The sequence below is a fragment of the Dipodomys ordii genome, unplaced genomic scaffold (assembly GCF_000151885.1).
Source record: "Dipodomys ordii isolate 6190 unplaced genomic scaffold, Dord_2.0 Scaffold60, whole genome shotgun sequence".
Classification (NCBI taxonomy): Eukaryota; Metazoa; Chordata; class Mammalia; order Rodentia; family Heteromyidae; genus Dipodomys; species Dipodomys ordii.
In genome coordinates, this window is record NW_012267276.1 from 4,175,486 (window position 1) to 4,189,547 (window position 14,062).

General features: G+C 39.2%; 1 protein-coding gene across 2 annotated transcripts in view; it reads right to left on the reverse strand.

The window, feature by feature from the left end:
• Positions 1–14,062, reverse strand: part of Sgol1 (shugoshin-like 1 (S. pombe)) — a 16,829-nt gene that overhangs the window by 2,519 nt on the left and 248 nt on the right. Inside the window, exons 1-6 of one of the 2 annotated variants that reach the window (XM_013022132.1) lie at positions 13,824–13,938; positions 10,646–10,802; positions 10,366–10,562; positions 7,729–7,805; positions 5,180–5,238; positions 1,574–2,377 (exon numbers count right to left, since the gene is read on the reverse strand). In XM_013022132.1, the coding sequence (XP_012877586.1) occupies positions 1,574–2,377; positions 5,180–5,238; positions 7,729–7,805; positions 10,366–10,562; positions 10,646–10,787 (1,279 nt within the window). In that variant the 5' untranslated portion in view covers positions 10,788–10,802; positions 13,824–13,938. Of the gene's footprint in view, positions 1–1,573; positions 2,378–5,179; positions 5,239–7,728; positions 7,806–10,365; positions 10,563–10,645; positions 10,803–13,823; positions 13,939–14,062 lie in introns of those variants that run through there. The other variant, XM_013022131.1, reaches the window with a different exon arrangement.

The window sequence follows — 14,062 nt, forward strand, 5'->3', positions numbered from 1 at the left end:
ACACACACACACACACACACACACACACACACACACACACACACACACACACGCTGAAAGTGGAACTGTAGCTCAGGTTGCAGAGTTCTAGCCTTGAGCACAAAAGCTCAGGGACCTTGCCCAAGCCCTGACTTCAAGCTCCACAACTGGTGCCTCCTCTACCCCCATACAAAAAAACCTTTCCCATTTTTTGCATCTCTTTCAAGCTAGATAAGTTTGAAATATTAATATGCTAGTAAATTATGACTGTGAGATGACTGTATACTAAGATGCCACATGCTGCAGTGTGAACTGAGTTTCAGATTGTGCTTTTCTGTCACCATAACACACTACATTAATTACCCCAACTTTTAGTATATTTTCTAAGCAACACTATCAGATAAGTTGGTATATTATAGAACAATGCTTGCCAAACGTTAATGTGTTTAATAAATCCACAGAGACACTGTCTCATTCTTACTCAAGGGGTATGGCCCATGACTGCATTTAAAACAATTGATGCTTGTATTCTCTCTTTTAGAAAAAAAAATTTTTTTTCCTTTCAACTTAAGATAGCTACCAGGTGGCTCAGGTGGTCGAGTGCTTACTTAGCAAGTACAAGGCAGAGTTCAAACCATACTACCACCAAACCCAAACAAAACTTAGATGTTTTCACATGTATACAAAGACAATAGTAAACATTTGGTCAATCTTGTTTAATTTATTCTATAATTATTGCATATCTGGGCCTAGATGCTATCCCTTAATTTCTTCTGCTCAAAGCTGGTGCTCTACCACTTGAGCTACACCTCTACTTCTGCTTTTTTGGTGTTAAGTTGGAGATAGGAGTCCCATGGACTTTCCTTTCTGGGCTGCCTTCAAACTGAAATCCTTAGGTCTTACCCTCCGAAGCAGTTAGGATTACAGACATGAGCCATCAGTGCCCAGCTGACAATAATTTTTAAATAAATCATATAACCTGACTACATACTAACTAAAATTCCCAAGTGAACACCTGTGTGGGCAGGTACAGGCTGCACTACCAACAGATGACCCATGTCTTTTTTCCTGCCAACCTAGATTTCTTGGTCTGATTAGCCCACCTTAATTAACTAGAAAATTATTTAAAATCATGGTCTCTTTCAAATGAAGTACAAAGCAAAGCCATTCAAATGACAAGTCACTAGATTTAAGTTTATAATTTCATTTTCAAGGGAACGTCTCACATGAATGAACAAAAGATCTTTTTATTCGACAACTCCACAAAGAAGCTTGCTTGCCTCCTCTCAGCTTTTGAGAAATCTCATTTACTGACAGTAAAAATTATGACTTGTTCATGACAAGGAACAGACAAGTCATAATTGTTAAAGAAGATTTACATTTGCTTGAATTAGGTCAGAGCAACAACACAACTTGGATTTCTACTTCTGCCCCCATTATTCAATCAGACTACAACTTCCTCCCAAAGAGAGGCAGATGGGAAGTATCATAACCTCCCACAGAGAGGCAGATGATAAGTACAGTAAAAGCACTGAGAGTGATCACTTATCAAAAACATTGAAGATGGAGAGAAAGAACAGCATCCATCACTTACTAGTAGGAGTTGTTGGCTGAGAACCTTCCTTGTCTTCTTTATCCATGTACGTCAGTGCTCTTTTAGACCGAGGCCTGGTGACTGGTCTGTCCGGTTGGCTGTCCCGGTTTGAGGTGTACTTGCAAGGGGGTAGATAGAGGTCATCAGAGTCATTTTCAGAAACACTAGATTCACAATTGCTTGCTTCAGACTGATTGCTATTTTCTTCTCTAGTAGAATCACTGTTCATTTTTTGTCGGAAAGGAGTGAGGTGAACACCCTCTTCCAAATTAAAATTGTAAGCATCATTGGAACTGACAGCATCATCCATATTTTTTTTGCAAACAGTTTGCTTATTTCCACTTTGGTTTCCTTTATTCTTTGATTTAGATTCTGACCTTCTTCTTTGGGCTTTTCTTTTTTTTTCTCTTTTTCTTTGTGTGTTGTTAGACTTACTTTTAATTTGTTCAGGTTTAGGGTCCAAAATGATTTCTTTTGTTTTGGTAAAGTTTCTTGGGTGAATTGGCCTTGGTGACTTGTTAATTTGGTCTTTATTCCACTGACAAAACTTTCCTTGTGTATTTTCAAGTATGCGCACGTTTACTGTTGGGTCTATGTATTTAACACTTTCCAGTTCAACAGATGGCCCTGTAAAATGACTGGTTTCAAAATTCTCCAAGGGACTACATTCACTTAAACTATGAAAGTCTTTTCTTAAATGGCGACGGAGAGATACTGTCCTGGGTAAGACATCATCAGAACATTTAGCATCACTTGTATCCAAATCACATCCAAGTGCATCTTGAGAAAAAGCAGTTATTTGCTCTAAGAGTTAAAAAAACAAGAGAAAATTTTAGGTTTTGGAAATGTGAACTTCAAATACTAAATTTAAAGTTGTAGAAAAATCATTCTATTAATTTTTTCTACATTTACAATAAGCAAACAAAACTGGGAAAACATAATATGACCATTATTTGTTACTAAGCAACTGATGGTTTGTATTTAACCTGTGAGAAAATATCATGTACTTTTAAAAACTAGTCTTAAGATGAGGTTATATTAGGTCCAAAGGTTTAAAGGAAAATGAATGATCTCCATAACAGGGAAGGAGAGGAAAAGAGCTTCATATTCCAAAGTGGGAAAAAATATACCGAGGAAGTGTAAGCTAAGTTGTTCTATGAAAAGTAAGATTTGGATAATTGGAAGGCCACGAAGATAAGAAATATAAACTGTACTTATAGGAAAATAAGGATATTCATCTGTTTTTGCTTATTCTAAAACTATTTCTTCCTTTTCTTTTTTTGGAGGGGGTAAATGACAGCAAAGAAAAAGATTTGGAAAGCTAGCAACATGTCTCCCTGCCCCCCCAAGTGGGCTAATGTCAATGAACGGCCATCTTAGGGGACTCATCTTTATAGGGAAAGAAAAAAAGAACAGAGGGCAGTGAGCAGGAAAGAACTGATGACCAGATTGCCAGACGCTACTGCATGGCCTGATGTGGAGGCTGTCTTAGTTCACTTGTCTTGGTGTCTTCAGTGGTTTTGGAGGCCAGAGCAAGGAGTCTTTGCTGGTGGAGACACTGTAGTCAGAGACAGTCCTGGTAAGGGGGCCAGTCTATCCCTCTTCAAAGCTCAGTGTAAGTAGAGGGGTATTGATAATAATCTGGACACATCAATTTCAAAGTAGAAAGGTATGGCTTCAGAGTTGAGTTAAAACCCTACCTCTCACCATCATCTGGATTACTTTTTGTGTAATACTTTACTTTTTTGAATCTGTATAACATGGAGCCAGATGTAGCTTTATTCCTAGCATTTGTGGAGTCTAGGTAGGATAATGTATGTAAAGTGCACTGCCCAGAGCTTAGCATATAGTAGGACTTAATAAACTCCAGCCATAGCAATTGACTGGGCTTTTGACTGCAGATTTGGCACAATGGCTTTATTTTTTGTTTTTTTTGGTCAGTTGTAGGGCTTGTACTCAGGGGATAGGTGCTGTCCCTGAGCTTTTTTGATCAAGGCTAGTGCTCTACCACTTTGAGCCACAGTTCCACTTCCTGTTTTGGGGTGCTTAACTGAAGATAAGAATCTCACAGACTTTCCTGCCTGGGCTGGCTTTGAACTTCGATCCTAATATCTGTCTCCTGAGTAGCTAGGATTATAGGTGTGAGCCACCAGCACCTGGCTATTTTTCTTTTTTTTTTGAGATAGTATCTCATTTTATATACATCTAGTCCAGGCTGGCCTCAAATTCCAGGTTTTCCTGCTGCTAGTTATTTTTTGGTCATGGAACTTGAACTCTGGGCCTGGGCACTGTCTGAGCTATTCAGCTCAAGGTGAGTGTTCTACCACTTAAGCCACAGCACCACTTCTGGTTTTCTGGTGGTTAACTGGAGGTAAGAGTCTTATGGACTTTACTGCCCAGGCTGGCTTTGAACCACGATCCTCAGATCTCAGCCTCCTGTGTAGCTAGGATTACAGGCATGAGCTACTGGCACTGGCTTTCCTGACTCTATTTCTTAAGTGATGGGACTTACACCAACACCTGACTTTATATATATATTATATATATATATATATATATATTTTTTTTTTTTTTTTGCCTGTCACTGAGGTTTCATATTCAACACTAGCTCTCTACCACTTGAACCACAGCTCCACTTCTGCCTTTTTGGTGGTTTACTGGAGATCAAAGTCTCACAGTCTGGCTTACTTCACTTAATTTTTTCCAAGTCTTTCCATTTCCTAACAAATGGGGCGGTGTCATTCTTTCTGATGGAGGCATAGAATTCATATATGGGTGTGTGTGTGTGTGTTTGATACACACACACACACATATATATATATATCACATTTTCTTGATCCATTCATCTACTGAGGGGCATCTGGGTAGAGGGGAAGGGAAATAATAAAATGCTAAAATAAGGATTCAGGATAACCCATTGTAACGAGATGTACAAGACACTATGCTGAAAACAAACTGTACAACTTTGTAGGAGGGTTGGGAAGTTGGGGAGGAATGGAATGGTAGAGGAAAAACAAAGGAGGGAGTAATAATGCTTGATAGGAAATGGACTCATTACCTTGCTCATGTAACCCCTCTGTACAGTATCTTTACAATAAAATATATATTAAAAAAAAAAAAGTCTCAGATTTTCCTGCCAGGGCTGACTCTGAACCATGATCCTTAGCTCTTAGTTACTTGAGTAGCTGAAATTACAAGTATTAGCCACCAGTGCTCGGCTACATGGATTTATTTTAAACCTGTATTATTCTATGTAAAAGAAATAGATTTGCTTTGAGCAGAATACCAGATGAAGAGATTTAAAATTTAAATTAAGGGCTAGGAAGGTGGCTCAGTGGTAGAGCTCTTGCCTTGCATGCACGAGGCCCTGGGTTCGATTCCTCAGCACCACATAAGCAAAAAAGAAAAAAGCTGGAAGTGGCGCTGTGGTTCAAGTGGTAGAGTGCTAGCCTTGAGGTGAAGAGCTGAGGGACAGTGCCCAGGCCCAGAATTCAGGCCCACGACTGGACCCCCCCAAATTTTTTTTTTTAATTAAAAAAAGAGAAATTAGGCTATTTTTTCTTCAAAGATTGTGCTCCTAATATTTTTAGATTTTTCTTGGATTACCTTCTACTTCGAATGACTCCTTGTGTCCTGGAAGGTCAATTTCTTGAGGAGGAACTTGCCTTAGAAAATGAAAATTAAAAATTAATTTAGCAATTATAAAAGAGAGCCAAATTTAATATTTTCTAAAATTATATTTTCCCCTTTCCTTAGTATTATTTCATAATTGCATTCCAAACTAATACACATCTGTTCTCCATCAAAGGAAACCAAAACCATTTATAGCAATTATATGGTGACTTATTTGTTACAACTGACATTCAGATCCCATTAGAGAGCTGGAAAGTTCCCCCTGAAAACATGCCATCATTCAATTTCATTTACTGGAAATAACACCCAACTTACACACACACACACACACACACACACACACACACACACACGTTTGTGTGCATGTGTATAATTTTTTCTTTTAATGCAGCTTGGTTGCTCAACTATTTAGGACATGGTTTATCATAGGCTCTACTGTGATTTGTTAGTGATAAATGCTTTAATGGTTTCAACTACTGAACTCTTCTGTAACTGTTTAACATTCACTCTCTTTAAAAACAAAATCAGTATTAGATTAATGAAGCAATTTTTTAAATATTCAAAACCTATTACAGGAAGCTTAATTCTACTCATAACTTCATTCTTTGTAGAGAATTTCCCACTCTAGCTTATGGGTTAGAAATTGTCTCAGTCAGTACTTGGTGAGGAGAAGGGAGGGAGTTAAAAGCAACAAAGGGAACTGTCTATAGCAACAGTCCTCCTGGGAGCAAGTATGCTTTCTAGGGGATTATCTGCCAATATTTGGAATCATTTTTAGTCTCAGACATGGAGCAGGATGATGTTGCTGGTACTGTCAGTAACTACTATACCCCATAATGCTTAGAAACCTGGGCCACATGGTAAGAGTAAGTAATCCTGGGCTGCATTGAGAGCAATGTTGCATGTTTTTCTTTTGTGTGTGTGTTTTTATTAAACAGGCTCTTGCTATGAAACTCAGGCTGTCTTTGAACTTGAAATCCTTCTAGCCTCTACCTCGTTAAGTGTTGGGATTATTGGCCTGGCTTAAAGTTCCATATTATAATTCAATTTGGGTTTCAATGAGTTAAACTAATCTCAGCAATTCATAACAACCATAAAAGACACTTGATCCAAGAGAAAAGGGTATGTGGGCGTTGCGGGGGGGGGGGTCAGATAGAAAAAGGACTTGGATCAATGAGACAGTGTGACGGATATATTAAAGGTGATGCTTTATTATTATTATTATTTGGTGGTTGTGGGCCTGAACTCAGGGCCTGGGCACTGTCCATCAGCTCTTCAGCTCAAGGCTAGTGCTCTACCACTGAGCCACCTCAGCCCCAAAGGTGATGTTTTATTATACAGTTTTTCCTAAATCAGACTACTAGTATTACTTGCTGGTCCTTGGGCTTGAACTCAGGGCCTGGGCATTGTCCCTGAGCTTAATTTGCTCATGACTAGCGCTCTATCACCTGAGCCAGCTCCACTTCTGGCTTTTTTGGTAATTTATTAGAAGTAAGTCTCATGGACTGTCCTGCCCTGCCTGGCTTTGAATTGTGAGTCTCAGATCTCATCCTCCTAAGTAGCTAGGATTGCAGATGTGAGCCATCAAAGCCTGGTTGAACCAGATTATTTTTAAGATTGGAAATTTTCTTTTTAATGATTGCTTCTTAGAATAAAAACAGTACATATAAGGGAAAAATGACTAAAGGAAAATTAGTTTTAAAATATTTCTGAGTTAGGTCCAATGGTATCCATCTAAGCTACTGAGGGAATAAAAAAAAAAAAAGACCATGGGGACAGGCTAGACAGGGCAAAAGTGAGACCCTATCTGAAAAGAAACTAAAGCAAAAAGGGCAGGAGCATGGCTTAAGTGGTAGAATACTTACCCAGCAAGAGCAAGGCCCAAAGTTCAAACAATAGTATATAAAAAAAAAGTGAATACAGTAAATAACAAATAAAAGTAAAAGCTGTGAGCATGCACAGTGGTGTATGCCTGTAATTCTAGTACTTAAAAGGTAGAGGAATACTTGTGAGACTTTGTTTTAGAACACAAGAAAATCAACAAATGAACATACAAGATCTAGTGAAGCTGGGCGCCAGTGGCTCATGCCTATAATCTTAGTTATTCAGGAGGCTGAGATCTGAGATCAAGGTTCAAAGCCAGCCCGGGCAAGGAAAGTCCACGAGACTCTTACCTCCAATTAACCACCAGAAAAACCAGATGTGGCAGTGTGGCTCAAGTGGTAGAGCACTTGTCTTGATCTGAATAGCTCTGGGACAAGCCCCAAATTGACAAAAACAAAACAAAACAAAAAAATAGACCTAGTGAAGCTTCTGTCACCTACCTGGACATTGAAGAGGTAACTAAATATAAGACAAAGAAAGCTCACATTTGGCTATACAGAATTTTAACACATCAAATTTTCTTACATACATTCTAGATATAGCATCAGACTCCATGATACAAACTTTCTTTTGTAAATGGATCACAAAATTAAATCTTTCTCAGTATGTATAACCATACTAATAAATTTGATACTAACCGTAAATCCTTCACTGATAAATCACAGGAACTGCTGTCACCACTGGAGTCCATTTTAGAGGGAGATATCTCCTGGTTCTGTTATGGTATTAAAACAGAAGAAAACAATGAACTGTGTACTATTGTACAAGTGTGTAAAAACACAGTTATAAATGTGCATTACTGAACAAATGAACTCTTTCACCATATCTACTTACTAACAGTCCACTATAGTATCAAGCAGCTTAGGAATTGGGACTAGGACAGCTGAGAAGTAATCAAACCCTGTCCTCCTAAAGCTTTCATTCTAGGCTTGATATATATATATAATAAATATAATGGGGCTGGGAAGGTGGCTCTCTGGTAGAGTGCTTGCCTTGCATGCGTGGGGCCCTGGGTTCCATTCCTCAGCACCACATAAACAAAAAGAAAAAAGCCGGAAGTGGCACTGTGGCTCAAGTGGTAGAGCGCTAGCCTTGAGCTGAAGAGCTGAGGGACAGCGCCCAGGCCCAGAGTTCAGGCCCCACGACCGGACCCCCCCAAAAAAAAAATTATGGAGAGGAAAAAACATACACAATATGTTTGGGAAAGAAAAAAATAGGATTGTGTTTTGTACAAACTATGCTTGAGAAGCTTTCCAACTATTTAAGTGGAGATATATAGTAGCAGTTCTCCGTGTGTGTGTGCATAGGTTTTGAGTTATGGACTTGAAAATTACCAGTAGATGGTATATGAGAGTAGAGCAATTGGCATTTAAAAATAAGCCACCAGCAAGGAGACTGACTGAGAGCAGTAAAGTAGAAAGCTAGCAGGGGGCTTATGCCAAGAAAGACAAGAGATACAAAGTTTCAGACGAAGAGTGTTTTGTTGCAAACTACTGCATGTGTGCATGGTCACTAAAGTGACTAGAGTGTGGAAATGCGGAAGTTCAGTATATAATATTGTATTTTAAGGAATTCTAAAAAGTTGATAAATCCCTTTTTTTTGGTGGGTCGTGGGCCTGAACTCTGGGCCTGGCCACTGTCCCCCAGCTCTTCAGTTCAAGGCTAGCGCTCTACCACTTGAGCCACAGTACCACTTCTGGCTTTTTCACTTATGTAATGCTGAGGAATCAAACCCAGGGCCTTATGCATGCTTGGCAAGCACTCTACCACTGAGCCACCTTCCCAGCCCAAAAGTTGATAAATCTTAAAGAATCTGTAATTATGGAATTTTCTCCTCAATGTTTTGTGATATTATTGAGTATTCAATCTATACTATTCCATTTGATTTCAGCAAAAACTAGAAAGTAAGCAGGAGGATTCATGTATTTGGTGAGCTATTTTACCACCTACAACTGACTGAATAAAGAAAAAGCAAAGATTATACATTGAAGAAAAATTTAAATAACCCTTATACAAATGTGAAATCAATCTGTGTATTGTTTTTATATCACATAAAGCATAAGTACATGTATACATGCATATATAATCTATATCACATACTTAAAATAAGGAATCATAAGCTCTTTTATTGCCTTTTAGCATCACAGCAGTGGCTTTAGTTCCTTCCTCAAGCTCACCCCCACAACAGGCTTTCTTAGCTGGTCAGCTGGAGTAAGTACCAATGCAATGGAATTTGCTGACACTGCAAAAACCTGGCTGCTGGGGAGAACATCAACTGTACTGTTGACACTTGACATGCTTCTCTTTTTCTCTGTCCTGTGTACTTTCTCAGGCAGTGGCTTCTGGGAAAAGGGAAGCAGGAACTAGCTCATCATTACTCTTCTCAGGATTAACCAACAGAAAGACATAAAAAAATATATCCTAAGACAAACTTTGTCCATGTTTGTTGTCTTTTGGCTAGCAGTTCCATATTTGAACCTCTTCTTTATAATCTTGGACACAAATAGAATCAAATAAAAAAATATGGCTACTAAAATGTTCAGAAGGTTTCTTACCTGGAATTTAGGATGTATTCTTACCTATTTAGCTATTTGATATTTCACTTCAATACTCCTGTTCCGGGGAGATATACTGTACACACAGTAGTTCTTACAAAACTCCACTAGATAATAAACTACATAGAAAAGTTCACATAAAAATGAAGATAACCTTGATGAAACTTTTGGACTAGTGTCCCTCAACTATCAACTTCGACCTTTAGCTGTTGCCTAGTTGTTTGAAACATTCAAAGAGGACCAGGAGAAGCAAAACAGTATTTCTTCTGCACATGGCTTTGCTACCTACTTGAAGAAGCAAGTCAGGCAGGTATAAGCCTCAAAATCATCTACATGCTTGAAATATCCTTACTGGCAACACATCTGTGCCACAGCATAGGTCTACTACTAAAAAAGACGTCAGATATTAACTTAAAAATAAGTGAATTTGCTGGGTGCTGGTGTTTCACATTTGTAATCCTAGCTACTCAAGAGGATGAGATATGAGGATCAAGGTTTGAAGCCAGCTTGAGCAGGAAAGTCCCTGAGACTCTTATCTCCAACGAATTACCAAAAACGCAGGAAATGGAGGTGGCTTAAGTGGTAGAGGACAGTCTTGAGCACAAAAAGCTTGGGACAGCACCCAGGCCCCAAGTTCAAGCCTCAGGACTGGCTCAAACAAACAAAGATCTAAAGTGCTTATTATAGGGTATTTTTTTTCAATATTTGCAATAAAAATACCTGAACTGTTTCTTTTGTTTGTTGGGAAGTGAGCTTTTCTTTCAATGCATACAGTTGGCACATGAGGTAGTAGCATTCTTTTCTTAGCTGTAGTATCACTTCTTCGGCTTCTCGTACTTTGAATTTTTCATTTTGCAAAGCTACAACTAACATTCTGTTGTTGTCCTGGTAATTCTTCAGCAATGTAGAAGTGTTGGCTAGAAGAAGATAAATGAGAATGGTTAGTTATTAACTCTAAACTTAAAAAGTGATGTAACAGGATAACATCAGAACCTCTTACTGATCACTTGGCAGGGTGCAGCTATGAAGGACTTGCGTCTGCCGATCTCTGCCAAGTTTTTGTTCCTTTTCTCTTTCATTCGCTTCTTTATGTTTTCAAGACTATCCTGAAAAGACTTTTTCTGGCATCTTTCCTTGGCCATCTTTTACCTACAAATCTAGAAGAGTAAAGAATAATTGTTCTCAGAGATATTTTCAAACACCAAACTCAAGTTTGAACACACAGGTTGCTCATAAATAGGGCTGAAGTAGAGATTAACTGTAGAATTACTCAAAGTAGGTTAGCTAGGTAATCTGGTCACAGCTTCGATGTTGCAGCTTTAAAAGCTCACTAGTAATAGGATGCTATAGCCTCTGCATGTAATCCCAGCTACTCCAGAGGACAAGGCAGGGGGATCATGGGTTTGAGGCCAGCTTGGGCAACACAGTGACATCCCACCTCAAAAAAAACCAGAAACCATGTTAGAATTGAGTACATACACATAAAAAAAACCCTATAAAATCTCAATATTTTTTGACATAATCTTATTTTCCTCCACTATTTTATAGGAAAGATTTATTTTGTCAGTCATGGGTTTGAACTCAGGGTCTGGGAATTGTCCTTGAGCTCTTTTGCTCAAGGCTAGTGCTCTATGACTTAGAGCCACAGCTCCACTTCCAGTTTTTCTTTTTGTTTTAAGTGGTTATTTGCAGGTAAGAGTATGAATTCATGGGGACTTTTTTGCCCTGCCTGAGCTGGCTTTTGGTCAGATCTTAGCCTCTTAAGTAGCCAGGATTACAGACATGAGCCACTAGTGCCTTGCTAGGAAGGCTTTATTAAACAGACTTTTTCAACCCAAAGGATTCCAGAATATATTCATTCTTTAATGAATACTCATTGGGCCTACTATACTCATTTTTTTCCTGCATCAGTTTCCCAAAGAGATGGGGCAACAGACATGTACCACTACATCAAGCATGTGTGTATGTGTGAGTGTGTGTGTATTATGCCATTATTATTAAGTTTCAAAAATGTTTACAGGTCAGTTTTATGCTTAGGTTGACTGTACTAGTTCACCAACCAAATACGCATAGTTGAGCTCTATGTTCTAGCTTTTCTCTAGTTATTACTTCATTAGATCAGGTCCTCAAATTACTTGCCTCTCTATGCAGCACTTTTAACCCAATATCATTTTAGATAGCCACATACACTTAAGGTCAAAGTGATTTCCAAAGGTTTGAACTATGTAGCACTATATACAATTTTAATAGATTACAATTACAGAGCTAGGAAGAAAAAGAACCAGGGCAGAGAGACACGCCAGCATTCTCAAAGTCTCAGACTGCTAATTCCCAGTATGTTATGAACACAGAACATTGGACATCATTAAACTGACAATTAACAGTAGCAAAACAGGGAGGCCCTGGTGGCTTGGTCCTGTAATCCTAGCTGCTTAGGGTTTAGAGATCTGAGGATTCAGAGTGTGAAGCCAGCCTGGGCACGAGAGTCTATAACTCTTATCTCCAATTAACTACCAAAAAGTCAGAAGTGAAGCTGTGGCTCAAGTGGCAGAGTGCTAGCCTTGAGCAAAAAAGCTTTGGTATACATATACCACATTTTCTTGATCCATTCATTTACTGAGGGGCATCTGGGTTGGTTCCATATCTTAGTTATGGTAAATAATGCTGCAGTAAACATAGCTGTGCTGGTAGCTTTAGTGTGGTCTGGCTTGTGATCATTTGGGTAGATGCCCAAAAGTGGGATTGCTGGGTCACAGGGGAGCTCTATGTAGAGTCTTTTGAGGAACCTCCATACTGTTTTCCAAAGTGGTTGAACAAGTTTACACTCCTACCAACAATGCAGTAAAGTTCCCTTCTGTCCACATCCCCTCTAGCATCTGTTGTTATTAGAGTTCTTGATTATAGCCATTCTAACTGGGGTGAGGTGGAATCTCAATGCTGTTTTGATTTACATTTCTTTTATGGCTAGAGAGGTTGAACATTTCTTTACTCCTCCATCAGAAAGAATGACATTGCCCCATTTGTTAGGAAGTGGAAAGACTTGGAAAAAATTATATTAAGTGAAGTAAGCTGGGCCCAAAGAAACATAGGTCCCATGGTTTCCCTTGTAACTAGTACATGTGTAAGACAAGCAGAAAAGGCCAAAAGCTATGTACATAAGACCATATAAAATGATGTTAAAAGAAATGAACCCCAAGATAGAGACATAAATATCTTTTTTGTTTCTTGCTATTGTTTCTAATGTAATTATAATGTACCATGTGATTTTTTTTTTTTGCTTTGTATGCTCCTCCCTCATGGTATAACCCCTATTTTCACTGTATTTGACGTGGGTGCCCTGCATCTTGTATATACACTTCTCTAATTCGAGGAGGAAAAGAGAAAAAACAAGATGATTAAATAAGGATACAGGTCGATCCATTGTAACAGTGAGATGTACAAAACACTATGTTGAAAAATGAACTTTACAACTTCGATGGGGGTAAAGGGGGTGGTTGTGGAGGTGGGAGGGAAGGGATGGTAGGGGGAAAACAAAGGAGGAAGCAACAATGCTCAATAGGAAGTGTACTCATTACCTTGCTCATATAACTGTAACCCCTCTGTACAGCATTTTTACAATAAAAAACATACAGGAAAGAAAAAAAAAGCTTTGGTAGTATCTGGGCCCTGAATTCAAACCCCAGGATAGGCATACACACAAAGAAAAACAAAATAAGTACACTTAATCTTTCTGTGCTGCCAATCAGATGTATGCTAGTATGTATGACAAACTATTATTATTATTTTTTTTTTTGTCTGTCGTGAGGCTTGAACTCTGGGCCTGGGCTCAGCTCTTCAGCTCAAGGCTAGCACTCTACCACTTGAGCCACAGCACCACTTCCGGTTTTTCTGGTGGTTTATTGGAGGTAAGAGTCTCATGAACTTTCCTGCCCGGGGCTGGCTTTGAACTGCGATCCTCCAGTCTCAGCCTCCTGAATAACTAGAATCTGAGCTACTTGTGAGTCACCGGTGTCCTGCTTAACGAACTACTTTTCATGAACGCTTTTAATACTAGTCTGCACTTCCCAACTCTTACACTTGCAAACAAAGGCAACAAGCTAGTGCTACAATCTTCATCACAAAGCTGATCACCTCCATCAACTATCTGTTATTCTGCTCTGCAGGGTCTGGGACCTTACACGGATCGGGTAGGTCCATCTTCACTCTGTACAGACAGCCTTCTGGACGCGTCCAGCGGATGGGCGCAGCTATTCTTGTTTGTAAAGCCCCGGTAGTAACTCAATTAGATAAAGCAACCGGCCCCAGGAAGTTTCTGGAGGCTGCCCTGCAGGTGTGTGCAGGTGTGTTCTTACGGAAAGTGTTCGTGATTACATCTAAGAATCACGGACCAGACGTCCGGCCGGCTTCTCCGGGGAGG